The 25,351-nt window shown below is 57.8% G+C and overlaps 3 protein-coding genes across 39 annotated transcripts in view; 1 reads left to right on the top strand and 2 right to left on the bottom strand.

The window, feature by feature from the left end:
* PITPNM2 (phosphatidylinositol transfer protein membrane associated 2) overlaps positions 1-8,655 on the top strand; it is a 167,983-nt gene extending 159,328 nt beyond the window's left edge. For 9 of the 21 annotated variants that reach the window (XM_063647165.1, XM_063647164.1, XM_063647160.1 and 6 more), the window contains 11 exons: positions 223-366; positions 1,396-1,560; positions 2,159-2,320; positions 3,237-3,385; positions 3,759-3,875; positions 4,208-4,324; positions 4,450-4,598; positions 4,679-4,828; positions 5,292-5,475; positions 5,562-5,690; positions 5,776-8,655. In XM_063647165.1, the coding sequence (XP_063503235.1) occupies positions 223-366; positions 1,396-1,560; positions 2,159-2,320; positions 3,237-3,385; positions 3,759-3,875; positions 4,208-4,324; positions 4,450-4,598; positions 4,679-4,828; positions 5,292-5,475; positions 5,562-5,690; positions 5,776-6,099 (1,790 nt within the window). In that variant the 3' untranslated portion in view covers positions 6,100-8,655. The remainder of the gene's footprint in view (positions 1-222; positions 367-1,395; positions 1,561-2,158; positions 2,321-3,236; positions 3,386-3,758; positions 3,876-4,207; positions 4,325-4,449; positions 4,599-4,678; positions 4,829-5,291; positions 5,476-5,561; positions 5,691-5,775) is intronic. The other 12 variants (XM_063647168.1, XM_063647167.1, XM_054441872.2 and 9 more) reach the window with 3 other exon arrangements.
* Positions 8,656-9,228: 573 nt separating this feature from the next.
* Positions 9,229-11,939, bottom strand: ARL6IP4 (ADP ribosylation factor like GTPase 6 interacting protein 4). 11 transcript variants are annotated; one of them, XM_054441900.1, is made up of 6 exons: positions 11,393-11,939; positions 10,840-11,010; positions 10,259-10,567; positions 10,064-10,181; positions 9,600-9,669; positions 9,229-9,518 (listed from the first exon to the last, which is right to left on the bottom strand). In XM_054441900.1, exons 1-6 carry the CDS (start codon positions 11,922-11,924, stop codon positions 9,462-9,464), a joined length of 1,257 nt encoding a protein of 418 aa, XP_054297875.1. In that variant the 5' UTR covers positions 11,925-11,939; the 3' UTR covers positions 9,229-9,461. The 11 variants fall into 11 exon arrangements, with proteins under 11 accessions (XP_054297875.1, XP_054297876.1, XP_054297878.1 ...); XM_054441901.1 differs by having other exon boundaries at positions 10,259-10,543; XM_054441903.1 differs by having other exon boundaries at positions 10,259-10,543; positions 10,873-11,010.
* A 146-nt stretch (positions 11,940-12,085) lies between these two features.
* Positions 12,086-17,554, bottom strand: OGFOD2 (2-oxoglutarate and iron dependent oxygenase domain containing 2). Of its 7 annotated transcripts, none has more exons than XM_054441908.2 (7): positions 16,736-17,542; positions 16,252-16,308; positions 15,367-15,480; positions 15,163-15,262; positions 13,563-13,690; positions 13,122-13,379; positions 12,086-13,049 (listed from the first exon to the last, which is right to left on the bottom strand). In XM_054441908.2, exons 1-7 carry the CDS (start codon positions 16,865-16,867, stop codon positions 12,786-12,788), a joined length of 1,053 nt encoding a protein of 350 aa, XP_054297883.1. In that variant the 5' UTR covers positions 16,868-17,542; the 3' UTR covers positions 12,086-12,785. The 7 variants fall into 7 exon arrangements, with proteins under 7 accessions (XP_054297883.1, XP_063503228.1, XP_054297884.1 ...); XM_063647158.1 differs by having other exon boundaries at positions 16,999-17,100; XM_054441909.2 differs by lacking the exon at positions 16,252-16,308 and having other exon boundaries at positions 16,736-17,554.
* Between the last annotated feature and the right edge of the window lie 7,797 nt (positions 17,555-25,351).

The raw sequence follows: 25,351 nt of genomic DNA, 5'->3' as shown, positions 1-25,351 counted from the left end.
GTCCCATCATGGCAGGCGGCTGGCCCCGAGACAGGGTGCAGGAGAGGGGTTGGGGCAGGGGAGGTCCAGGTAGGCTTGGCCCGACCCCTGCCCCAGCGTGTGTCCCAGCGTCTTGTCACGTCGTGGTCCTCGAGGAGCCCTGAGTCTCTGTGTCGGAGCGTGTCTGGATGGCCCATGCAAGTGTCTGTTCTTGTCCTCTGTTCTCTCCCCGTCTGCCTCCAGTCGAGACCGTGCAGAGAAACCCCGAGCTGGTCCTGGAGGGCGGCCCCCTGGCCCCTCTCCCCCACGGGGATGGCTTCCTGGAAACCAGTATGCCTGTTCCCGCGCCCACCTGGCAAGACGGGCCCCGCCCGGGCTGTGCCGAGTGTGTGTACCCTCCCCTGCTCGTGGTGACGTCTGCTTCGCTGGCGGTTCTCAGGGACACCCCCCAACCCAGGCCACTCACAGTTCGTGGGACCTGGGTGGTGAGGAACAGAGACTTGGGCGGGACGGCCCTGGGGAGCTGGTGTCGGTGCCTCCTCCCTGCATATTGTGGGCCAGAGGCAGGGCAGACCCAAAGCAAAGGGGCGCAGCAGCTCAGAGGCAGCAGAGGCCGTCTCAGGGCCACACAGCAAGTCAGTGACAGTTCCAGGGCTCTGCCAGAAGCAGACTGAGGCCTTGAGCCAGCCAGGCCCACCCCTCACCTGAGGAAGCTTCCGGTCCCAGCGAAGGGTTGGATTCCCCAGGGCCCATTCCTTCGCTCTCTGAGGTCACCCAGGCACCTCCTGTACCCCGTCCAGGTGTGGCTTGTCTGGCTGAGCCCCATCCTCCCTCTTCTGTCCTGTCTTCAGCCTGGGCCTGGGTGAGCCTGGCTTGAGCCCCCAGCACCTGCCTTTGTCCTCAAACGCCCATCAGGGGCTGCTGGCTGTGGCCTGTGTGAGGGACGCCCAGGGCTTGCCTCTCTCTGTGCTCTGCATGTGCAGGGCATCCCCAGGAAGCCACCCATGGCACCTGTTGTCAGCGCCCTGCAAACCCGGGTGGAGCCGCTGCTTCTGCTGTGGGCTGTGGGTCAGGTCAGGCCAGGCTGAGCTCTGGAGGCCCTGGAGCCAGTGGGGTGCTGGAGACAAGCTGAGGGGTGTGTGTGGGGCAGGAAGGTGACTGAGGTTGAGCCCAGCTGCCACGCCTCCCTGCCCTGTGTCTGTGTCCATTTGTCAGTCCACCCTGCCCCAGCCCTCCTCCTCACCTGCTAAAGCTCTGGGCCCCTCCCTCTCACGGCCCTGAGCAGGTGGCTCTGGAACAGCTGCTGCCCGGCCTCCAGTCTAGGTACACACTGGACCCTGGCACACTGGCTCCCCCACTGCTCCAGGGCTGGGCAGGGCCTCTCTTACCTGGCCTCTGGTCCCTGTCCACCTGCAGCGGATGTGCTCCAGACCCACAATGCAGCCTTCCAAGAGCATGGCGCCCCCTCCTCGCCCGGCACTGCCCCTGCCAGTCGTGGCTTCCGCCGAGCCAGTGAGATCAGCATCGCCAGCCAGGTGTCAGGCATGGCTGAGAGCTACACGGCATCCAGCATCGCCCAGAGTGAGTATACCAGGCCCCTTACCCTCCTCACTCAGCCAGGGCCGTTGTGCCCACAGGGAACAGCTGCTGGCCATGTCCAGGAGCATTTCTAGCTGATGAAGCTGGGGAAGGATGCTGCTGGCACCTGGTGGGTAGAGGGAGGGAGGCTGCTGGGCACCTGCAGTGCCTGGGCCAGCCCCACAGCAGAGACCGGTCAAGTCCAAAGACTCTGCAGTGTCTAGGCTGAGAAGCTTCGCCTTCTCAGGAGGATTCTAGAAGAAGGCACATTAGGAAGGGCCCCACCTTCCTCATGCTTGGCTCCTGCATGAAGCCTCTTGGTGCTTGAAGCACAGCCTGGGTTCCCTTCTCAGTCCCCGCCAGGTGGCTGCCCGCCGTGCTGGGCCAAGGATTCCTGCAGCTGCGGTCAGCGTGGCCATGCAGGGGCTGAGGCTGGGGTTGGGGTTGCTGGCAGTTGTGTTCATCCGTGAGGAGGGCCAATGGGCCCACCCTTGATAGCCCCAGGCCTGGCACTGTCCCAGTGTCCTGCCTGGCCCCTGGTAGACGTGGCAGCGCGGTCACCCCCCGCGTAGCTGAGCCATCCATTGCTCTTGCTTCTCAGAGGCCCCCGATGCGCTCAGCCATACCCCCAGTGTCAGGCGTCTGTCCCTGCTCGCCCTGCCCACCCCCAGCCCCACCACCCCTGGGCCCCACCCTCCAGCCAGGCAGGCGAGCCCCAGCCTGGAGAGGGCCCCTGGCCTCCCTGAGCTGGACATCGGAGAAGGTACCACCCCACACACTTTCCCCTCACTGGGGGTCACTGTGCTGTTGAGCACCCCTCACTGCCAGGCTCTGCCCACCTGGACCCCCGCTTCGGCCTAACAGGGAGCTGGGGGCTGGGCTGGGAGGACTTGGCCATCTAGGGAGGAGGTGGGAGCTGGTGGCATTGTCTGGTGGGGTGGGGGACCAGGGACCCCACGGAGCTGGAATGAGGCCAGATGAGGACCAAGGAAGCTCTGGGGAAAGCTGTGGGCAGAACCTAGGGAAGCCTGGACCCGTAAACCAGGCCCTGCTGCTGGGCCCCTCCTGCGGACAGCCCAGGGGGCACTTTACAAGCTTGTCTTGTTCAGGAAGGTTGTCCTCGCCCAGCCCCTAGTGGCAGAGCCAGATGCACCCAGGACCATCCATCTGGAGGCCCAGGCTTCCCCGCCCACACTGCTGTGTCTCAGGACTCATGGGGTGGCCCAGGTGCGAGGAGGGCGGCACCCTTGCCCTGGGGATCAGGAATTGTAACCCCACCTCTGTGCCGCCTTTCCCAGCCTTGAGGCCTAGGGGGAAGACAGGAGAACAGGAATGGCCCAGAGAGGGCAGCGATGGGGTTGCCAAGGGGTAGAGGGTCACCAGAGTCAGCAAGGGACCACGGACAGCTGGTACCATCCCACAGATCCCTACTGGTCCCCCCACACAACCGCAGGAGCCCCTCAGCAGGGCTGGCACTCACCACTGTCCTGGGTCTGCATGCTTCTGCCTGCGCTCCCTCCTGCTTGCCTCACTCACCCAGCCTGGGAGAAGACTCACTTTAGGCTATAGCTGGTGGGGGGGTCTGTGCTGGGCCGAGCAGGCCAGAGGGGCCGGGTGACCCTTCAGGGTCCCTGTCTGGGGCTATACAGCCCCAGCCCAGTCACGGCCCCTCCTGGCAGTCGCTGCAAAGTGGTGGGGCCAGAAGCGGATCGACTACGCCCTGTACTGCCCTGACGCCCTCACGGCCTTCCCCACGGTGGCTCTGCCTCACCTCTTCCACGCCAGCTACTGGGAGTCAACGGACGTGGTCTCCTTTCTGCTGAGACAGGTACCCGGGGCCTGGGGCCTCCCAGGAGGGCCCTGAGTGACAACACCTATGACAGGGCCCCATTTCACAGACGAGGGGACAGTGGGGACTCCTCTCCAACCCCATGGGATCACAGAGCAAGCAAGACGAAGGCACCTTTATGCTTGGGTGTATTCAGGCTTTTCAGGACATTGGGATGGAGGGAACATGTCTGCACATTCGTCAGGTGAACGAACAGGGATCTGAGGGCTACTGGGCAGATGGTAGTGGATTGAAGAACACCCCCTACAACCCACAGGCTCCTCTTGCTCCCGGGTACTGGGCCTCCTCCTCCCAGGGCAGGAAGCGCCAGGGTGGCATCTGCCCCACGGCCTGCCCTGTCCCCGCTTCCCAGGTCATGAGGCACGACAACTCCAGCATCTTGGAGCTGGATGGCAAGGAAGTGTCGGTGTTCACCCCCTCAAAGCCAAGGGAGAAGTGGCAGCGCAAGCGGACCCACGTGAAGCTGCGGGTGAGGGTCCCCCGGGCGCCCAGGCCCCCACGCTGTCACCCTGTCACCAGCCTCCGTGTCCAGATGAGGAAACTGAGTTGCAGGGAAGCCTGCAGTCTTATGTACCTTCCCAGGCCATGAGGCTGGAGCTGTCAGCCCACTTCACAGACAGGGAAGGCAGCAAGGCTTCCTAGTTTCTCCAAGGCCACATCATCATGTCTGATCCAGACTCGGACATGGGCTGCGCAGCTCACAGCTCAAGCCTGCCCCTCAGGCCCACAGAGCTTGAGCAGAACACGGGGACCCGGGGTGCCCTCCGACCCCCTGACCTGGGCTTGCTGCTCCCTCCACAGAACGTGACGGCCAACCACCGGATCAATGATGCCCTCGCCAATGAGGACGGCCCCCAGGTTCTGACGGGCAGGTTCATGTATGGGCCCCTGGACATGGTCACCCTGACTGGGGAGAAGGTAAGGACACGGCGGGTAGAGGTAACACGGAGGGACTTTGGGGAGCTCCCTGCTGCCCTGTGGCCGGGATGCAGGGGGTGGGGAGGCCAGACACAGCCAGCCCGTGACCAGCCTGCTGGGCCCAGGTGGATGTGCACATCATGACCCAGCCGCCCTCGGGCGAGTGGCTCTACCTGGATACGCTGGTGACCAACAACAGCGGGCGTGTCTCCTACACCATCCCTGAGTCGCACCGCCTGGGCGTGGGTGTCTACCCTATCAAGATGGTGGTCAGGTATATGCCTGCACTGGGAGGGTGGGATAGGCAGGGCGAGGCTCTGGGTGGTTCTGATGAGCACCCCCACCACCTGCCAGGGGAGACCACACGTTTGCCGACAGCTATATCACCGTGCTGCCCAAGGGCACAGAGTTCGTGGTCTTCAGCATCGACGGTTCCTTTGCCGCTAGCGTGTCCATCATGGGCAGCGACCCCAAGGTGCGGGCCGGGGCCGTGGACGTGGTGCGGTGAGTGGCCCAGAGGGGCACAAAGGGGCTGTAGCAAGGTGGGTGGGCTCAGGGGCCAGCCAGGTGGAGAAGGACAGCGGAGCTTCTGTAGGGGACGCCTGGCTCAGGCACTGGGCCTTAAGGACCTCAGTTCAGAGCCCGGCACCCCCAATTATTAGCCGTGTCACCTTGGGCAAGCGATGTCACTTCTGTGTCGGCTTTCAATTCCCACATCTGGAAAGTGAGGCTGGTAAGCCAGGGACACCACAGCAGGGGCATCTGCCACCCGGTGCGAGCGTCCGAGGGCCTGCTGCAGCACCGTCATTGTCACCATTGTCGTCGTTACTGTCTGAGCTCAATCAGAGATGTGCTTTCCCATGGCCCAAGTGGGCCCTGGCTGGGCAGGAGACAGGGAGGCCCAGGAGGGAGGAAGGGGTGGCCATGAGACACCCAGGCCTGCACCCATGAGACACCTCACCCCCAGGCACTGGCAGGACCTGGGCTACCTCATCATCTACGTGACGGGCCGGCCTGACATGCAGAAGCAGCGGGTGGTGGCGTGGCTGGCCCAGCACAACTTCCCCCATGGCGTGGTGTCCTTCTGTGACGGCCTGGTGCATGACCCGCTGCGGCACAAGGCCAACTTCCTGAAGCTGCTCATCTCCGAGGTGGGGCCCTGGAGGATGCGGCGGGGCAGGGCAGGGGTGGGGGCAGAGGGACCATGGTGCCTGTGCCCATGCCAGTCTCCCCACAGCTGCACCTGCGCGTGCACGCGGCCTATGGCTCCACCAAGGACGTGGCGGTCTACAGCGCCATCAGCCTGTCCCCCATGCAGATCTACATCGTGGGCCGGCCCACCAAGAAGCTGCAGCAGCAGTGCCAGGTGAGTGGACGCATTGCGGGGGCAGGTGCAGGCGGGCAGCTCGGGGAGCCCCAGCCTGTGACAGCCGTCCTCACTGACCCCGCAGTTCATCACGGACGGCTACGCAGCCCACCTGGCGCAGCTGAAGTACAGCCACCGGGCGCGGCCTGCTCGCAACACAGCCACCCGCATGGCGCTGCGCAAGGGCAGCTTCGGCCTGCCCGGCCAGGGCGACTTCCTGCGCGCCCGGAACCACCTGCTTCGCACCATCTCGGCCCAGCCCAGTGGGCCCAGCCACCGGCACGAGCGGACACAGAGCCAGGCGGATGGCGAGCAGCGGGGCCAGCGTAGCATGAGTGTGGCGGCCGGCTGCTGGGGCCGCGCCATGACTGGCCGCCTGGAGCCGGGGACGGCCGCGGGCCCCAAGTAGGGCACCGTGAGTGCAGCGCAGGGTCTCCATGGTGCTAGGCCAGGGTGGCCAGCCCCGCCAGGAGGCCTGGCCTGGGCACACGCACAGACGTGGGCCTGGGAGATTGTCCCAGGGCCTTGCAGAGGACACGGGCCGCGCCACACAGTGCTCCCTGCCCTGCCTCACGTCCTTGGGCCTGACGGGTCCGGCTTGTCATGGAAGCTGGCAGGGACCACCAGCCCCAGGATGGCAGAGGGACCAGAACCTCCCACTCAGACTGGCCTGGGAGGCTCTCCCAGACGTTTTGCCCTGCGTGGATCTCCAAGTGTCCTGGTGCCAGGTGTGGGCCCAGGCCCAGCCTGCCACCTCCCCATCCACTGGCCACCCTCACTCCCAGGTCCCCTCCCATTTGGTAGCAGCTCCAACAGGGGTCCAGCCTGCATCTTGTTAACTCGAGTTTCTCAACTGTTCAACCTCACTGGTTTTGCACTGATTTTTGAGAGCGGAGACCCATTCCCACCTCCTATGGCTACAGCCCCGTTGACATGCATGAAACTCAGTACCTGCTGACCCAGGACCTACAACCACACTGAAGGCTCCAGTGCGGCAGAGCCTCGTGCAAGCAGGAGAGAAAGGCCGTATCTTAATTTCTGCGCCCCGGACCCTGCCCACCTGTCTGCCTGCCCCGCCTGGAGCCCAGGCCAGTATTGTTTCCAGCCTCAGGCCACGGGCTGGACGGGCTTGGCCGCCTCTTCCGCTCCCTGCCATCAGTCAAGGCCGCCCACCCACGTTTCTACGCCTTTCTACTTCTCAATCTGATTTCTATGAGGTTTTTTTAAATGAGCAATCCTTGGCTGCTTCCTTTTCTTAACTCTTTCAGTACCGAGAGCAGCCCCTCCACACTGAAAACACCCAGCACTGTGACGGAGTCCAGCCTGGTTCTGGGTCCCGTGGGCCCTGCTCCTGCCCACTTAGCGAGGCGTGGGCTCCTTGCCTCACCTGGCCCCGGCAATCCCACTGAATTTCTATTCTGGGGTGGGTGGGGCACACACTTCGGTTTTTTTTAATGCCAATTCCGTTTTCATGCCGAATCTAAGAAGCCACAACTTGCTTTGTCAGCTTCAGGGCAGGCAGCCATGACTTCATTTCTCGCCTGAACAAGGACCATGCTGTCCTGCACGCTGGGTCTGACCGTCTGCCCTCTCTCCCCAGCACCAAGCGTGACCTTGGCTGTGGCGCTCAACGGCCAGCTCCGGCGGCCCCTCTGCTGCTCCTCGGCTTTCCCGAAGTGGGAGAGCCTGCCTGGCCTCGGCCTTTGTCCAGCGACCAGGCTCTGTCCCCGAGAAGCTACGGCCGACCTGGGTCTGGTGTTGGGACGCATGGACCGGGCTGGGGAGGTGCACAGAGTGATGTAAACTTTTTCCCATGTGTAGATATGTACAGCCAAAGGGTCGTGTAAATGTTCTGCAAAAGTGGGTCTATACAGAGTGAAAGCTATTTATTTTGTGCAGAGAAAAATGTCTGCAGGGATGGAACCTTCAGGGTTTATTCATATTTAAGATGTAGCTTTTTGTTGTTGTTTCAGGCATTATGTATAAAGCAACGATTATTTTATGGACCAAGTTTTCATGTAACTGTTGCAGTGAAAGTGCAATATCTGACCCCCCGCTCCCAGTGGGAAGTCGCCTGGCCCGACAATCACAGCCCCGGTCAGGGGCCCTGTGGCCAGTGCCTCCTCCTCTCTTGGCCCCACCTCATCCTGTCTTGCCTGCTGCCTCGGAGACCAGCCATCCAGAGAAGCACCTGGAAGAGTCTCGGGCCCTCCTGCAATAAAGGCCGGGAGGCCCTGTGGGCAGTGGGCTCAGCCTCTCCCCAGGGAGGCAGCTCCCCCACGGCTCCACGCTCCCTGCCTGCCTGCCCAGCCGCCAACCATGCCAAGGACAACAGCAATAGTCCCCTGGGGCTCTCCCAGCGGCCCTCAGCCATAGATGGCAAGGTGGGCAGCCTGCCCCCCATGGGAAGTCTCTTCTGTATCCAGGTCTGCTTTCCGCCTCCCTTCAGATTCCTTCTGGCACATTCTCCTCTTGAGGAAGCACCAGTCTTTCTGAAACTAAGAGAGGGAGGGCAATGTCCTTTAAAAATACCAAAAATGTTTACAGAGTTGGGTGCTGAGCTGCAGGGCTCAGGCCTGACCAGTCATAACCAAAGGGTGAGGCAGGCCTTGCTGACTGCCACCCCCCAGGCCTGTTAGAATAGAAGCCTTAGTCCCACTCCCACCACACCCCCAGGCCCCAGACCCCACCACCTGCCTTCTCTTTGATTTCTAAAGAGGGATTCAGCAGAGACCCCCCACCCCTCCCTGGCTCAGTCTGAGTCCCACTGCCCACCCCATCACAGCCTTCACGTCTCAGCCCCTCCCGTCTGGTCTGTCCGTGTGCCGTCTGTCTCTCTGGGCCATGTGTGAGCAGTGTCCCCACTCTCCCCATCCGTCCCTGCTGTCCCCGCATCATTGGGCCTGAGTGTGCTCTGTATACAACGTCATGTCTGTTACACCAATTAAAGAAGCGGGAAGGCTTCCTTCTGGATCTCTTTACTGCACTGGCGACCATGGGGCATGGTGGGATGGGGGCATGGAACAGTAATGCTAGTGACACTCACAGTGACGCCAACACATTAGTGTGGGGCTGATTCTGGGCCTAGCCTGCATCTAGCTCCTTCCTGGGATGGAACTCAGTTTGCCCTCACAGACCCCAGTGAAGCAGGTGCTGTGAGCCTCCCTGCCTCAGAGTGGAAGACAAAGCTGGGCAGTGGGAGCCAGGCCTCCCACACAGGCCACCCAGCCCCAGCACCTGGCTCTGCACTGTTGTGATCTGTGGAATGAACATGGCAGGGGAAGCCGTCTCTCTCCATGCCTGAGCGCATGGCATTTCAAAGCCAGCTCTCTGGGTTTGGGGTTCAGCTGGCATGAGGTCTGGTCCAGGCAGGCTAACCTGAAGATGAAGAGGGCACAGGCGCTGGTGTGGCCTGTGCTCACTACCACCAGAGGACACCCCAGCTTTGCCCGAAAGCTCCCGGAGCCCTTGTTTTTCCCTGGCAGTCATGTAGCACCCTTCCCTCCCCCTCAGCACAAAAAGCCACAGAACAGAGAAAGTCTATCCAGAGGGCCTTTAATAGCTGAAAAGTGTTGCTCTTTCAGATAGGGGTGCCAAGCAGGCCGGTGACCTCAACCTCCACCCCCTGCCCCTGAGAAGAGGCTGGGCTGGCCCAGAGGCCAATCCACGGGGGAAAGGCCACCAGCACCCATCAGGCTTCCCACTGGCACCCTGAAACCTGCCCAGGCTGGGCCGCCAGCACCGTCCACAGGCCTTGGCCAGCGGGGGCCCTCAGGGAAGCAACCCAGCTCGCATCTGGAAGGCCAGGCCGTCCCCTCGGGTGGCTTGCTGGGGAAGAAAGCACACAGGAGGAGGGGTACATCACAAACAGAGCTGGGGGCGGATGGCAGGCAGAGGGGCCACACCCACCTTGTTGATCTCTCTGTGTCGTTCTTTGGTTACGATTTCCTCTAGGACCTCGCCATCTCCCTTAATAAGCCTGGGGGTGGGAGGGTCTCCATTCAGCAAGGAATAGGCAGGTCCCCTAATGCCAGAGGAGCAGAACCGCAAGCAGCCGGCAGAGGGGTCCCAGGGCTCCCGCCCCGCAGCCTTCAGTGGACAGACCCTGGGGCCTCACCCACTCTCCCTGATGAAGGCAGCGGAGCTGGGCTCTGCCTTGCCAGCCTCAGCCCGGCCAACAACAGTCCTTTGAAGAGCCTCCTCCAGGCCCTTCCAGCCTCTGCAACTATTTACTCCAAGTGACCGTATTTTTGCCCACATTTGGCCTTTTTCAGGCAGCAGGAACCCCGCCCGGCCCCACTCCTCCCGAGAGCACACATCTTCAGCCAACACTCCCAGACCCTGTGGTCTAAGTCAGGCCAAAGGCTCCCCACCTGGTGCGCCCCGTCTCGGGGTCCACCACCTTGCGGATGATGCTCTGCCGGGCATCCCACTCCTCCTTGGTCATGGGCTTCATGGCCTGGATTCGGGACTTCTGCTCATCCGTCAGGACTGGAAGGGAAGACGGAGGTGGTGACCAGGCCTTGGGAAGGGACCTTCTCCCTCTCAGGTGCTGGGCAGCACAGTACCTGGGCCATCCTCTTCCTCCCCAGCTGATCGGTGCCACTGGTCCAGCGAGGGGCCCGGCAGAGCCTCCACCTGCTGTGCTTCCGCCTTCTCCTTGCCCTTCTTCTTCAGCTTCTTCCTCCTCTTCTTCTTCTTCCTCTTCTTGTCCTTGTACTTCCCCCGCTTCTTCCGGCCATCACTGGAGGAAGAGGAGGAGGACGAGGAGGAAGAAGAGGAGCTAGAAGAACTGGAAGAAGAGGAGGAGGAGCTGGATCGTGGTCTCCTCCGGGCCTTCTGCTTGCTTCTCTCTGTGATGCAGGGAGAAGGTGAGGCTGGAAGGCCAGGAGGAGAAGAGGTAAACCTTCCTCCCCTGCTCTGGCCTAGCGCAGGCACAGACAGTCTACAGCGTGGGCACTTTCTAAGGGGCTTTCCAGAACAGAGATGGAGCTTCCCAGAGGAGCCCCTTCCCGGCTCCTGCGGCGCCTGGCCCTCACACCTCAGGCCCGGCTGCACAAAGGCATGACTGAGCGTCCCCGACCACTGCTCGCCCCGACTTCCCCAGGAAGTAGCTGCGCCTCCTCTCCCCGATGCCTGTGGTCCTCACCCTCCACCCCAGGGGCCGTGCTGGCCTTGCGACCTTGGGATGTGGAGGCCGAGCAGTTCCTCGAGGCGTCCTTCCTGCTCTTCTTCTTTCTCTTTTCCGACCCCCGTCCCCGGGACCGGCTGCGACTCCTCGAGCGCTTGCGGGAGCCGACGTGAGCCATGGCGCCGCGGGCTGGCGACGTAGAAGACGCGCTTGAGCCGAAGCCCCCAAGGCCGGCCGCGGGCGCGTTCCAACGGTGGCTGTAGCGGGGCCGGGGCCTCGCGACGCCCAGTACCCGTCACCGTCCCGGGAAAATGAGCGACCCTCGCCCACCCCCAGCGCTGGGGACCCCGGTTTCTCCGCCGACTCCAGTCCCCGCAGCGGTGCCTATTAAGGGCCCGCCCCCGCCCGGACGCCCCACGCCTGCGCAACCGGCTCCGAACCCCTGGGAACTGGCCGCCGTCCGCCGCGAGTGGCGTCTGGGGCGCTTTCCCGCGCTCTCCTACCCCCCAGCCCCGCGCCCTTCGCGGCCTCGCCGCCTCAAGGGGGGGCCCCGGGGCTGTTCCGTTCCCACCTCGACCGCCCTGCGGGTCGGACAGCCCGCCCCGCGCCTTCTCGAGAGGAAGCGGCGGCGAGGAGGCTTCCGGCCGGGGCGCTGCGCGGGAGGCTGTCCGGCTGGGAAGCGCGGCGCCGCTGCCTTTCGTTCTGACGCCCCAGGTTCCGTCCCGGGCGCGCCCACCTCCCGCAGAGGCAAGCAGGGGCGCCGGCCCTCGATCTCCGCAGCCCCTCACTGCCGAAGCTGCGCCCGCTTCCAAGGCTGCCCTCTCGGCGCACGCCCGCAGCAACCACGCCCCCGGTGCCCTGGGAAGGCGGCGACCCTCGCGCGCACCGCCCTCCTCCCCGGCTGGCCCTGCCCTCTCTATACGACTGCGAGCTCCCGACTGAGGCGCCCTGGTCATTCCGACGTGCCCACCCAGTGACTCAGAGGTCGCAAACTCGTGTCCGTAGGGGCCAGAGAGATCTTGGCAGTGAGCGCGGGCATGGACCCCAGGCCCATCCGGAGGGAAGCCAGGATTCTGCTCCAGCTGATCCGTGCAACGTGGCATGCGGCTGGTGCCCCACCTTCCCAGGGAGACCGAACTCAAGACTGCAATATGGAAGCCCCCTGACTTTCAAATGTGTAACCCAAAGCGTGGCTGTGCGCTTCATCCAATCTCGGGCTCCCAGTTGCAACTCTTCCATAATAATGACAACCGCAAACACAAAGGGCTCTTGCAAAGCACTTTATATACGTCAGCGCATTCAACTCTCAAAACAGCTCTAGAAGGTAGGTGCTAAATGAGGAAACCAAGGCACCAAAAGGTGAAGGCTCACCCAAAGCCACACAGCCGGAAGTGGCAGAAGCAGAATGGGAACCCGGGCAGCCTGGTTCCCGGCCCTGCCATTCACCCCTCTGCCATCTGGAAGATGCTACTGGTGGCCCACCCGAGTCCACTGGGGGTGATGCCTGCTGCTGAGGGTTCACATCTGTGCTGTCTCTGGGGGCTTCCCTTGGCTACTGGAAGGCACCCTGCCCTGGAGATAAGTGTCTGAGAAGTTACTCCCTCCTCTCTGGCCCCCTCATCCGGGAGCCAGTAACCGATGGTGTGGGCACACTGTGGTACTGTGGGCTCTGCCTGGAGCTCTCCGCGGGGCCAGCTGAGGCTGGACGTCCTCTGAAGCCAATTCCTTGCCCAGCTGCTCCCTCCCCTCCCCTGCTTCCCTGACTCCCTCGCTGAAGCCCCATTCCAGACTCTGCTTCGGACAAACCTGAACTCAGGCAGCATGTTTGTCCAGAGAATGACCCAGAAGCTGGCACAGCCTTGAGCCAATAAGTGCAGTAGGCTGCGGGGATTTTATTTCTGCCCCCAGCCCAAGGCAACGGAGCCCTCACCTCCCTGCCACCCCCACACTGGGCCCAAGCAAGCTCAGGTGAGCGCACACACATTCACCATGGCGGGCTCCTCTCGGGTGAAGCCATCACCGAAGCCCTCATCATCCACCAGGTCGGGCTCACGGCAGCACATGGGACAGAGGCGGTTGCGCACAGCAGAGGCTCGGAGCCAGACGACAAGGTTCCAACGCTCACCAGTGCCCAAGGGCCGGGCCCCATGCAGCTGGCCGCCACGGTGGAGAACACCCTGGCCCACCACGTGCTCCACCTCCAGGGGCTCCGTCAGGGCTGTGGGTGCCTGCAGATGGCACGACTCAGGCCTGGGCACTCACAGCTACCCCAGGCCCTGCCACATGGGTCACACACTCACCTGGAAGAGGCCCCCAAAATACAGGGCGCCCCCCGTGAAGACCTTGCCCAAGGCCACATTGAGTGTGAGCTCGGCATTATCATAGTGGCAGCCCAGCTCGAGGTCCTGGCCCGGTGCGTATTTGACCACAAAGGCCCGGTGGCTGTCGAGCCGGCCCCCGCCACAGTCAGGGTACAGCAGGGCCATCAGTGGCTGCAGGAAGCGCTCCCGCAGTGGTGTCATCAGCGGCTCGTCCAGCCCAAGCTCGTGCAGCAGCACCTGGGAGGGGATTCCTGGGGTCAGCAAGGAAACTAGGGGGCTGCAACCCTGGGGTTCCACTCCACGGTGATCCCACTGTGACCTTCTTTCGCAGCCCGGGCAGGCAGCCCATCTGCAGAACCTCCGACACTGCCACCTGACCCCAGCCACCCCCTCCTCTGCCACCGGCCAGGCCTCACCCACCCCATAGTTGTTCATGGTGTTGGGCCTCCCCTTAGGCATGTCCGACTGCTCGAAGTGCTCCAGCTCTTCCAGCAAGGCCTGGCAGAAGGGTGCTGTGAACACAGGCACCCGGTAGATGCGCTTCTCCTCTGTGGAAGGAGGGATGGTCTGTTGGCCTAAATATGGCCGTGGGCCGGCCAGGCCTGGACTTCAGTCTTCCTGTTTCATCACCTGTGCCATGGGGATGAGGCCTTCGCTTTTCAGGGCTATTGTGATGACTAAAGGAAGTAACATGAGGAGCAGGGGAGGCCGATTCCCACGCCCCCCACTTATGCCTGGAACCTTTCCCCAGACTCCACAAGTGTCCACAGGGCTGGCCCTGGGAGCTCACATATGGGTCCTGAGGCCCAGAGAGGGGAAGGAAGTAGCCCAGGGACACCCAGCAGGCCAGTGACAGCCAAGCCGGGATCACAGAGCCAACTTCAGGCTCTCTGTGCACCTCCTTTCATCTGATGAGCCACCGAAGTCTGTACTCCAACTCAGAAGTGGCTCTGGGAGCCTCTGTCCCCCAGCAGGAAGGCCAGAAGGGGCTGTTCTTTCTTGCTGGGCCCTGGGGGGAAGAAGCCAGGCTGAGAATGGAAACCTAAACATTTCTTGGTAGATGTACCAATGCCCAGGGGTGCAGGGCTGGTGTGCCCACGATGGGGCCACCTCCCAGCCTGGGCCTTGCCCCAGCCAACAGCCTCAGCATTACCTCAGCTGCCGGGGAGTGGAAGGCAATGAGGAGAGCACCCCCAGGCTGGGAGGAGGGGGATTCATTCCACCCATGACCCTCAACAAAGCACAGGCTCCATGAGGGGAAACTTGTATCTGCCTCCCACAGGAGCCCCTAGCCCAGGCTATCAGTGCCAATAAGAATAGGAAACACTTTCCAAACACTACATGCGGGCCCTGTGACAGGCACTCTATGCAGATTAACTCACTTGATCATCGCGGTGCCTTAAGAGAGGGGGTTACTGTTGCTCCCATTTTGCAGATGAGGAAACTGAATCAGAGGTTAAACAACACACAAACCTCCCTTGCCCGGCATTTCCTACTGGGTTTAGCCAATAAGTGAACCAGCAGGAAATCCGAAAAGGAGAAGTGGGGCATTTCTTGCCCTACTTGGAGTTTGGCATGGCTGCAGGCCTCTGCCCAGACCCACAACTCCAGGTGGTAACTGCTCCCTCCTGTTGCCAGCCCTGGGGGGCGGGGCTTTGCCATTCCTTACTGGTCCCTTTATCCTGCCCATACCTGTCTCAATGGTCCCTTTAAGATCTTGGATCAGCCCTGTTTGAGTGTGCCAGCTGTCCCACACGTGACACAAATACCCACTATTTGCTGGATGAGGGTACGAAGGAAGGGTGAAGGAAAGAATGAACATACCAGGCTCATGGCAGGTATTGAATGAATGAATGCGGATGTCCTGCTCCTGGCAGGTTGGTCCCACTGACCCTTCCAGCTCCTGCTGGTTTGGTTTTTGGAGGCAGAGATGGTGGCTGGAGGGACCCCAGCATCCCACACCCAGGTTTCCCAGGCTGCCATTCCCTGGTCCTGCCAGGTTTCAGGGCCAGGACCTCACCCGATACTGTCTCCAGCCGCTGGAGAAGGCCCTTGAGGTCTGCGCCCGGGGACACGCTGTACTCAGCCACGGCCAGAAACTCGGGGGCCAGAGCTGCATCCTGGGAGCAAAACACACCAGCTGTGGGGCAGGAAGCCCCCCCCAACCCTGGATGCTACCTCCTCTTTCCAGTACCGGCCTTCAAGCACTCTGGCTGCCTGGTACCTGCAGTGAGTCGTAGACCTCAGGCCGTGCCGGGTGGTAGGAACTCGCGATGAGGGCTTTCCTAGCTGCTGACTCCTGCCCCAGCCGCCGCCGTCGCTCCACCTCCTGCTCAAGCTGGGGTGGCACAGGGCTATTACCAAGTGGGGCCTCCCATCCTCCTGAGGCCACCGTACAGATGAAGAAACTGAAGCCCAGAACGCCAGACAGGGCCCAGGCTGGAAACTAAGTCTAGCCTACACTCCTGAATCTATCTGGGTCAACTGCAAGTTCCAGACTGTTAGCTGAAAGGGACTTCTAGAAGGAGACCCGTCCTGTTTCATGCTGCCCCAACCTGAGCCTAGCTGGCATGAGAACCCCTAGATGTACCTCAACCATCTGGGTCCATATAGGGGAAGGAGACAGTCATGGCCAAGTCCTGGGTTCCAGAGGTTGCTGAGGACTCTCCTGGGAAGCCTCCCACCACTGACTCCAGGGGAAGGAGGAGGAGGGAGCGGGGCAGCAGCCCTGGCAGCAGCCTGCGGGGTATGTGGTAAGGTGTGAGGAGCCCAGGGGCCTGGAAGCCGTGGCTGGGATCGCATCTGCTCCTGCTGTAAAAGCTTGGGCAAGTGATCCCTCTTTAAGCCTCAGCTTCTCAATCCAAAATGAGGGTGGTGCTTGTGCTTATCTCGCAGAGCTGTTAAGAACGGCATGACTAGGCAGCTTAGCATTTCCCCTTCTCTCTCCTGGTACCAAGCCCCAGGTGTGGAGAGATGAGCGTGGGGCAGGAAAGAGGAAAGTGAGGGCCTAAGTGACCCTTCAGGGATCAGGGACTGAGGCTAGGAGACCCCTCAAGCTGCGGACACGAATCTAACAAGGAGGAGCTGTGCAGGGGCAGGGGACTGGTACCTCTGCTAACAGCTGCTGGAAGTCCTTGGCGCTAACACAGCCTCGGCTGCGCAGGATCTGGGAGCAGAAAGAACACTAAGCATGACTGTATGACCTGAGGAAGTCCCTTCACTCTCTAAGCCTCAGTTTCCCCTGCTTAAAATGGGGAGAGGAGCCCCGACCTCAAAGGATCATGGAGAGAATGAACTGCGGAACCTTGTCAAGCTCAAGACAGGGCTCCGGGCTGGTGTTGCTATGAGGCGGCAAGCTGAGCCCGGCCCTGTCCTAAGCACCCTACATGCGTGTTCATTCCTTCCTCACAACCTCACAAGGAGATACTATTACCCCTTTACGGTGAGAAAACTGAGGCACAGAGAGACCGTCATTCTTGTATTTGAGGATGCGGTGCGCGGCGTGCGCAAAGCAAACGACCCTGGGGACGAACTTCCCTCCTCCACTGCCCCTCTCTGCCCACTGCTCCGTAGGGACGACAGCGGCCACTCACCGGGCCGTAGTCCCGGCGCAGCTGCTGCTCGCCTCGGAAGCGCACGTGCAGCCCATAGCGCGCCACGTACAAGTTCTCGGTGCAAAAGCAGGCGCAGCGGCAGAAGCGCCGCGGAGCCCCCACCGTCGCCATAGTGAAGCACCCACAGCCCTGCCAGCTTCCGTAGAGAGTCTTCCGGGCACGCCCCCAACCGCGGGAGGCGCGGAACCAGCGGCCAAGGGGCCGCTCTAAGTTCCCAAGGGCGGAAAAGGACGAAGACGCACCTCGCCAGGAAACGGTCTGCGAAGAAAGATGCTCCTGGGCCGGGTTGGGACCGGCGGCCTCCTCGTTCCGCCTTCCAGTTTTCTCACCACGAAGCAGGCACTAATGGCTTCACTTTACAGACAGGTGAACTGGGTCGCGCCTTCACAGGACGGGAGACGAACGGACTCGGAGCCCCAAGGCCTTTGACTTAAACGCCGGCCCCTCTTCTGCTCGGAACTCGTGGAGAACCAGCCGATCCCACGGGGAAGGCTGAGGACAGTTTAAAGAGCTCGGAGGTCCGACTAGTTCCCGCTGCTGCTTCAATCATCCAGCCCTGTACGTTTCAGTTTGGATTTAGCATCTACCCCAGGTCCCTGCCTGGCGCTTCCGGTCCCTCCGCCACAGTCTGTTGAATTACCTCAGATTGCCCCAGTGAGTGTCTCCGCTAAAACGCTCCGTCTCGCATTACTTCCGGTGGCGTTCCCAATGGACGCGGGAGGGCGGGCTCAGGTGTGGGAGGGCGACGGGGCGTGGTCTCACCGCAGCCAACAAATGACAACTCTTGCAGACCGAGCCTCTTCTGTCCCCGGACCTTTGCTCAGGCATCTACCAGCATTAAACCTTTTAGCTAGGTACTATTTTATCACCGTGTTACAGATGAGGAAACTGAGACCCAGAGAGGCACAGGGACCCGCCGCAGGTCACACATCCAGTAAGGGGCAAATATGGCGTTTGAACCCTACAGCCTGCCCTCTGAGTTCCCCAGTTCATCACCACAGGGCTTCTGGGAGTGGTGAGAGTATGTGGGATTTGGGGTTTTCTCGTGCAGAGCTGCCCGCCCCGAGAAGGTGTTTAACTTTTTACAGTCGTCTTGATTGCCCAGTGATAGTGAGAGGCCCTGCTGTCTAGGAAAGGATCCATTTCCCCAGATCAATGTTCATTACCCGCCTAACTGCCCTTTTTCCCCAGGAGGCCCAGGGCAGGTCGGTTCCCCAGCCAGCCACCAGGCAGGCCTGGCACATGCAGCACCCCACCCCACCCTCACCCCCTCTCCCTTTGCAGCAGTTTGCAAGATGATCGTGTTTTACCTATCAGTTTATTTATTTGTTTATTTATTTTTTGAGATAGAGTTTCACCCAGGCTGGAGTGCAGTGGAGCCATCTCTGCTCACTGCAACCTCTGCCTCCCAGATTCAAGCAGTTTTCCTGCCTCAGCCTCCCGAATAGCTGGGATTATCGGCACTCGCCACCACGCCCAGCTAATTTTTTTGTTTTTTGTTTGTTTGTTAGTTTGTTTTGAGACGGAGTCTTGCTCTGTCGCCCAGGCTGGAGTGCAGTGGCGCGATCTCGGCTCACTGCAAGCTCCGCCTCACAGGTTCACGCCATTCTCCTGGCTCCGCCTCCCGAGTAGCTGGGACTACAGGCACCCGCCACCACGCCCGGCTAATTTTTTGTGTTTTTAGTAGAGACGGGGTTTCACCGTGTTAGCCAGGATGGTCTCGATCTCCTGACCTCGTGGTCCGCCCGCCTCGGCCTCCCAAAGTTTTTGTATTTTTAGTAGAAACGGGATTTCGCCATGTTGGCCAGGCTGGTCTAGAACTGAGACCACCGCGCCTGGCCTGCTTATCAGTTTAGATTGGCCCTCTCCATGGACCCTCTCCTCCTTCCAGACACTCTGGGCTCAGTCACCGAAGGGAGCAGCAGCAAGAATATTTACCAGCAAGTACTGAGTCAACATGTGCTGCCAGCCAGCACTGACATATATCTTTGTTGACTGCTTAAGGTATTATTATCCCCATTTTACAGATAAGGAAACTGAGGCTCGGTGGGTACAGGAACCTGTCTAGAGTCATAAACCTAGTGAGTAGCAGACCAGAATTAGAACGCTCCGGAATTAGAGTATCTTGATTCCAGAGTGGTATGTATATGTGTATGTGAATATATGTATATGAATGTGCAATCATATGTATATGTCTATATATGTGTATATTTACACATACTTTAAAAATTGACATAGAGGCCAGGCGTGGTGGCTCACGCCTGTAATCCTAGCACTTTGGGAGGCTGAGGCCAGCGGATTACCTGAGGTCAGGAGTTCGAGACCAGCCTGGGCAACATGGTGAAACCCCGTCTCTACTAAAAATATAACAAAATTATCCAGGCGTGGTAGCACACGCCTGTAATCCCAGCTACTCGGGAGGCTGAGGCATGAGAATCCTTGAACCCAGGAGGCGGAGGCTGCAGTGAGCAGAGATTGCGCCACTGCACTTCAGCCTGGGCAACAGAGTGAGACTCTGTCTCAGAAAACAAAAACAAAAAAGTCAACATAGAGCACTGGACAAACCCATGTAACCAGCACCCAGATCCCAAACAGAACATTCCAGCCCCCATAGAAGCGCCCCTGTTCTTTTTCTCGACTGCTTTCTATTCCCTTGAGTGAACATTCCACAACTCACTGACCCATTCAACAGCTGACAGACATTTACGCTGTTTCCAGTTTAAAGACATTATGAATGAGGCAGGGCGCGGTGGCTCACGCCTGTAATCCCAGCACTTTGGGAGGCCGAGGCGGGCGGCTCACGAGGTCAGGAGATCGAGACCATCCTGGCTAACACAGGGAAACCCCATCTCTTCTAAAAATACAAAAAATTAGCCGGGCGTTGTGGCGGGCGTCTGTAGTCCCAGCTGCTCAGGAGGCTGAGGCAGGAGAATGGTGTGAACCCAGGAGGCGGAGCTTGCAGTGAGCCAAGATCGCGCCACTGCACTCCAGCCTGGGTGACAGAGCGAGACTCCGTCTCAACAACAACAACAACAAAAAAAAAAAAAAAAGACATTATGAATGAAGCTGCTATGAACATTCTTATTATGATAACATCTACATAACAAAATTTACCATTTTAACCACTTTTAATAGATTTCCTTTTTTTTTTAGATCAGTTTTAGGCTCACAGCAAAATTGAGTAGCAAGTATAGAGTGTTCTCATAACCCCCATCCCCCACAGCACACACAGCCTCCCCCACCATCACCATCCCACACCAGCCAGTACATTTGTTATGGTCAGTGAACCCACACTGACACCTCATTATCATCCAAAGCCGGCAGTTTACATTAGGATTCATATATTCTATAGTTTTTGGCTGGGCGCAGTGGCTCTCACCTGTAATCCCAGCCCTTTGGGAGGTCGAGGTGGGCAGATCGCTTGAGCTCAGGAGTTCGAGCCCAGCCTGGTCAACATGGCAAAACCCCATCTCTATGAAAAATACGAAAATTAGCTGGGTGTGGTGGCGCACCTGTGATCCCAGCTACTCAGGAGGCTGAGGTGGGAGAATCACTTGAACCCGGGAAGCAGAGGTTGCATGGGCAGAGGTCATGCCACTGAACCCCAGCCTGGGTGACAGAATGAGACCCTGTCTCAAAAAAATCATTAAAAATTAAATAAACATATTCTATAGTTTTTTTTTGTTTTGTTTTGTTTTTTGTTTTGATTTTTTTTTTTTTTTTTGAGATGGAGTCTCACTCTGTTGCCCAGGCTGGACTGCAGTGGCATGATCTCAGCTCACTGCATCTTCCGCCTCCTGGGTTCAGGCAATTTTCCTGCCTCAGCCTCCTGAGTAGCTGGGATTACAGGGGTGTGCCACCGCACTCGGCTAATTTTTTTTTATATTTTTGGTAGAGACAGGGTTTCACCATATTGGCCAGGCTGGTCTTGAACTCCTGACCTCAGGTGATCCACCGGCCTTGGCCTCCCAAAGTGCTGGGATTACAGGCCTATAGTTTTTGACAAATGTATATGGCATGCATCTACCATTATAGTATCATATGGAGTAGTTTCACTGCCCTAAAAATCCTCTGTGCCCTGCCTACTCACCCCTTCCTTGGCAAACACTGATCTTTGTACTGTCTCCACCGTTTTGCCTTTTCCAGAATATCATATGGTAGAAATCATACAGTAGAGAGCTTTTTCAGATTGCTTCCTTCTCTTAGGAATGTGCATTGAAGGTTCCCCCATGCCTTTTCATGGCTTGATAGCTCATTTCATTTTAGCACTGAATAATATTCTATTGTCTGGATGTACCACAGTGTATCCATTCACCTGTTGAACGACATCATAGTTGCTTCCAAGTTTAGGCAATTACGAATAAAGCTTTATTTTATTTTATTTTTGTTTATTTTTTAGTCGACAAATCATTTTACATGCTCATGGGGTACGTAGTGATGTTTCAATAAATATAATGCATAGTGATCAGATCAGGGTCATGAACATATATATCATCTCAAACATCTATCATTTCTTTGTGTTGGAAACATTCAATAGAATAAAGCTTCCAGGCTGGGTGTGGTGGCTCACACCTGTAATCCCAGCACTTTGGGAGGCCGAGGCAGGTGGATCACCTGAGGTCAGAAGTTCTAGACCAGCCTGGCCAACATGGTGAAACTTCATCTCTACCAAAAATACAAAAATTAGCCAGGCGTGGTGGCATGCGCCTGTAATCCCAGCTACTCGGGAGGCTGAGGCAGGAGAGTCACTGGAGCCTAGGAGGCGGAGGTTGCAGTGAGTCGAGATCACACCACTGCCCTGCAGCCTGGTTGACAGAGCGAGACTCCATCTCAAATAAATAAATAAATAAATAAATAAATAAATAAATAAATTAGCCAAGCATGGTGGCAGGCGTCTGTAATCCCAGCTGATCGGGAGGCTGAGGCAGGAGAATCACTTGACCCCGGAAGGCGGAGGTTGCAGTGAGCTGAGTTCATGCCATTGCACTCCAGCCTGGGAGACAGAGTGAGACTCCATCTCGAAAGTAATAATAATAAAGCTTCTATAAACATCTGTGGACAGGTGTTTCTGTAGATGTAAATTTTTACTTCCTCTGGGTAAATATCACGGAGTGTGATTGCTTGATCATGTAGTAAGAGTATAATTAGTTTTATAAAAAAACCTGCCGAACTGCCTTCCTCCCTAGCTGTACTGTTTTGCATCCCCAGCAGCAATGAATGAGAGTCCCTGTTGTTCCTCATCGTTGACAGCATTTGGTGTTGTCAGTGTTCCAGATCTCGGCTATTCTAGTGTGTGTGTATTGATATCACATTGCTGTTTTAATTTGCATTTCCTTTATGGCATATGGCATGGAGTGTTTTTTCTTTTTCTTTTTTTTTTTTTTTTGAGACAGGGTCTCTGTCGCCCAGGCTGGAGTTCAGTGGTATGAACACAGCTCATTGCAGCCTCAACATCCCAGGTTCAAGCAATCCTCCCACCTCAGCCTCCTGAGTAGCTGGGACTACAGGCATGTGCCACCACACCCAACTAATTTTTTAAATTGTTTGTAGCAACTGGGTCCCCCTGTGTTGCCCAGGCTGGGTTCAAGTGATCCTCCCACCTTGGCCTCCCAAAGTGCTGGGATTACAGGCATAAGCCACATTGCCTGGCCTTCTTTTTGTAATAATAGCTTTATTGAGATATACTTTACATACCATACAGTTCACCAAATTAAAGTGTACAATTCAAGAGTTTTTAGTATATTCACAGAGTTGTGCAACCATCACTACAATCAACTTTTAGAACATTCCTCACCCGAAAAGACACCGTATCCATTAGCAGTCACTCACACAATGGTTCTTAGTCCAAGTTTACCAGAGCCAGTCTCTGTGACTAGGCTGGGGATGCAATGGGACCACTCAAGCCAGTTGGCTGCCACACGGCAGGGGGCGGGGGTGGAAAGGATGCTGGGAAGGCAGTGACTGGTGGCCCACTCACCTGTGCCTCACCTATTTCACCCTCCCATTGTCACAAGGCTGACAGCCTCCTGCAGTACACCTGACATTGCAACTTACCTTCCCCGCCTCACCAAGCTGTCACTCTAAGATTGTTTCAAGTGCAAGGAGAGTGGGCCAGATATGTGAAAGGGATGCAGTGGCCAGGATTTGAGAAGCCCATCCTTGGCAGAGGTGACAAGCTATGAAAAGGTACAGAGAGGCCGGGTGCGGTGGCTGATGCTTGTAATCCCAGCACCGTGGGAGGCCAAGGCGGGTGGATCACCTGAAGTCAGGAGTTCGAGACCAGCCTGGCCAACATGGCAAAACCCCGTCTCTACTAAAAGTACAAAAGTCAGCCAGGCGTGTTGGTACATGCTTGCAATCCCAGCTACTCGGGAGGCTGTGGTGGGAAGAACGCTTGAACCCGGGAGGTGGAGGCTGCAGTGAGCCTGGGTGTCAGAGCAAGACTCCATCTCAAAAAAAAAAAAAAAAAAGGTCCAGAGGAATGAGAGACTGGAGAGCTTGCAAACTTGATCGCTGGAAAGCAACATCCATGTGAAGAAATGGCATGTGATGAGGCCGACTTGTTTCTGTCCGTTTCACATTTCTGACAGCTCCTGTTGATTTTTGCTATACTATGCTAATAGTTATGCAAAGGTTCAGTCATCCCATCTCTCCTAAAAATAATCCTTGTTCTCCTTTACTGAAAGTTTATCACGTGCCAGGGGCTGCCCTCACCAGCCTTGTCACATTTTACCTTTACCTGATGCACAGTCAATATCTTTATTACCCCATTTCTCTGATGAGAAAACAGGCTCAGATAGGCAAAGTCACCTCTTTAAGGTCACACAGCATAAATGACAGAGCCCAGCTCTGAGTGACTCCTGCTTTTTGGACAGTCCATCCAAGATACCGTCTTCAAGTACAATTAGATATTTGCCTTTGTTTTTGCACAAATAGTAACATGGTTCAACTTTATTCTCTCCTTGGTTTTTACTCAATACATGTAGGAGGTCATTCCATACCTTTATATAACTCTACGTCTTCTTTTTTTTTTTTTTCCTGCTACAGAGTATTCTGTTGAACAGGTGTTCTCTAATTATTTGGCCAGTTCCCTATGGAAGGGTATTTAGGTTATTTCCAGACTTTTGCTACTGTAGTAGCTACCTTTAAGCTAGTACCTTAGCTCCCTTGCAGAAGTCTATCTGTAGAGGAAATTCCTTCTGGGTTAAAAAAAAACATAGTGTTGTAAGTTCTGAACAAATTCCCCTCTAAAGAAGCTGTCCCACCAAGTAGCAGAGGACATTTCCAATTCAGAGAGTGCTCCAAAAAGCCTCTGTTCAGGGCTGGGCACGCGTGGCTCACGACTCTAATCCCAGCAGTTTGGGAGGCCAAGGAGGGCAGATCACTTGAGGTCAGGAGTTTGAGACCAGCCTGGCCGACATGGCTAAACCCCATCTCTACTAAAAATACAAAAATTAGCCAGGCGTGGTAGCGGACACCTGTAATCCCACCTACTTGGGAAGCTGAGGCAGGAGAATCACTTGAAGCTGGGAGGCAGAGGCTGCAGTGAGCTGAGAACTCACCACTGCACTCCATCCTGGAGTCTCTGTCTCAGGAAAAAACAAAGCCTCTGATCGGAGGATCCAGGGATGTGGGCAGTTCTCGCCCCACCTGCTGCCCCTCTGGGCCGTAAGCCCACTCCCCCCACCCACTTCCCACGGTTCATGCCACGTGGACCCTTTTCTGGTCCTCAAGTGGCCAAGTTGGTTCCCACCTCAGAGCCTTTGAACTTGCAGGCCTTAGCGCAGGACGTTCTTGCCTCCCCGTGGCTCACGCCTTCTCACCTTTCACTTACACAGTTTTATTTATTTTACTGCACCCAGTACCTGAATGGCCTTATGCACTTACTTGCTGATGTTCTGTCCCCTTCACGCCATGAAGGCTGGGAGTTTTCTGTCTTTTCACACACAGCTGTGTTCCCAGCACCTGGCAGTCACTGAGGACATATCACTGCCTCCCCTCTCCAATGCCCCGAATCCCTGATCTTGCACTAATTTTCTCCTTAAAATGTATTCTATTCCATTATATCTCATTTGCTTATATGTGTTGTCTGACACCCTCACTAGAATGTCAGCTCCAGAAGGGCAAGGATCTTGTTTTGTTAATTGTTTAATTTCAAATGCTTAAAAGGGCATATGGCACCACGCCGTAGGCACTGGATAAATATCTGTTGGGTGAATGAATGAAAGAATGAGTGAATGAATGAGGACCATAACCCACCCTCCTGGACTGGCTGGCTGTCCCTCCAGGGAAAAAGACCAGTTAAAAAGCAGGCCTCCTTCAGGTGAAACCATTTCCGTCCCCTCAGGATGGGCCTGTGGCTCCAGGTGAGGAGCACGCAGTGTGGAGGGCCTGGCTGGCCAGATGTGGGAGGAGTTTGCCACAGGTGAGCTGGTGGCCAGCTTTGGCCCCGCCCCCAGGAGGCCCGTTCCCCACCCGGAGGCTTCGCCAGCCCCCTCCCCGGGAGCCCCGCCCCGTCCAGGAGAGCCCGCCCACTCCTCCTGAGGCCCCGCCCCTCCCTGGAGGCTCCGCCCGTCTCTGCCCCAGGATCCCCGC

Source organism: Pongo pygmaeus, chromosome 10, assembly GCF_028885625.2.
Source record: "Pongo pygmaeus isolate AG05252 chromosome 10, NHGRI_mPonPyg2-v2.0_pri, whole genome shotgun sequence".
Taxonomy (NCBI): domain Eukaryota; kingdom Metazoa; phylum Chordata; class Mammalia; order Primates; family Hominidae; genus Pongo; species Pongo pygmaeus.
The sequence above is the reverse complement of the archived record's forward strand: the minus strand, read 5'-3'. Positions and strand labels throughout refer to the sequence as shown.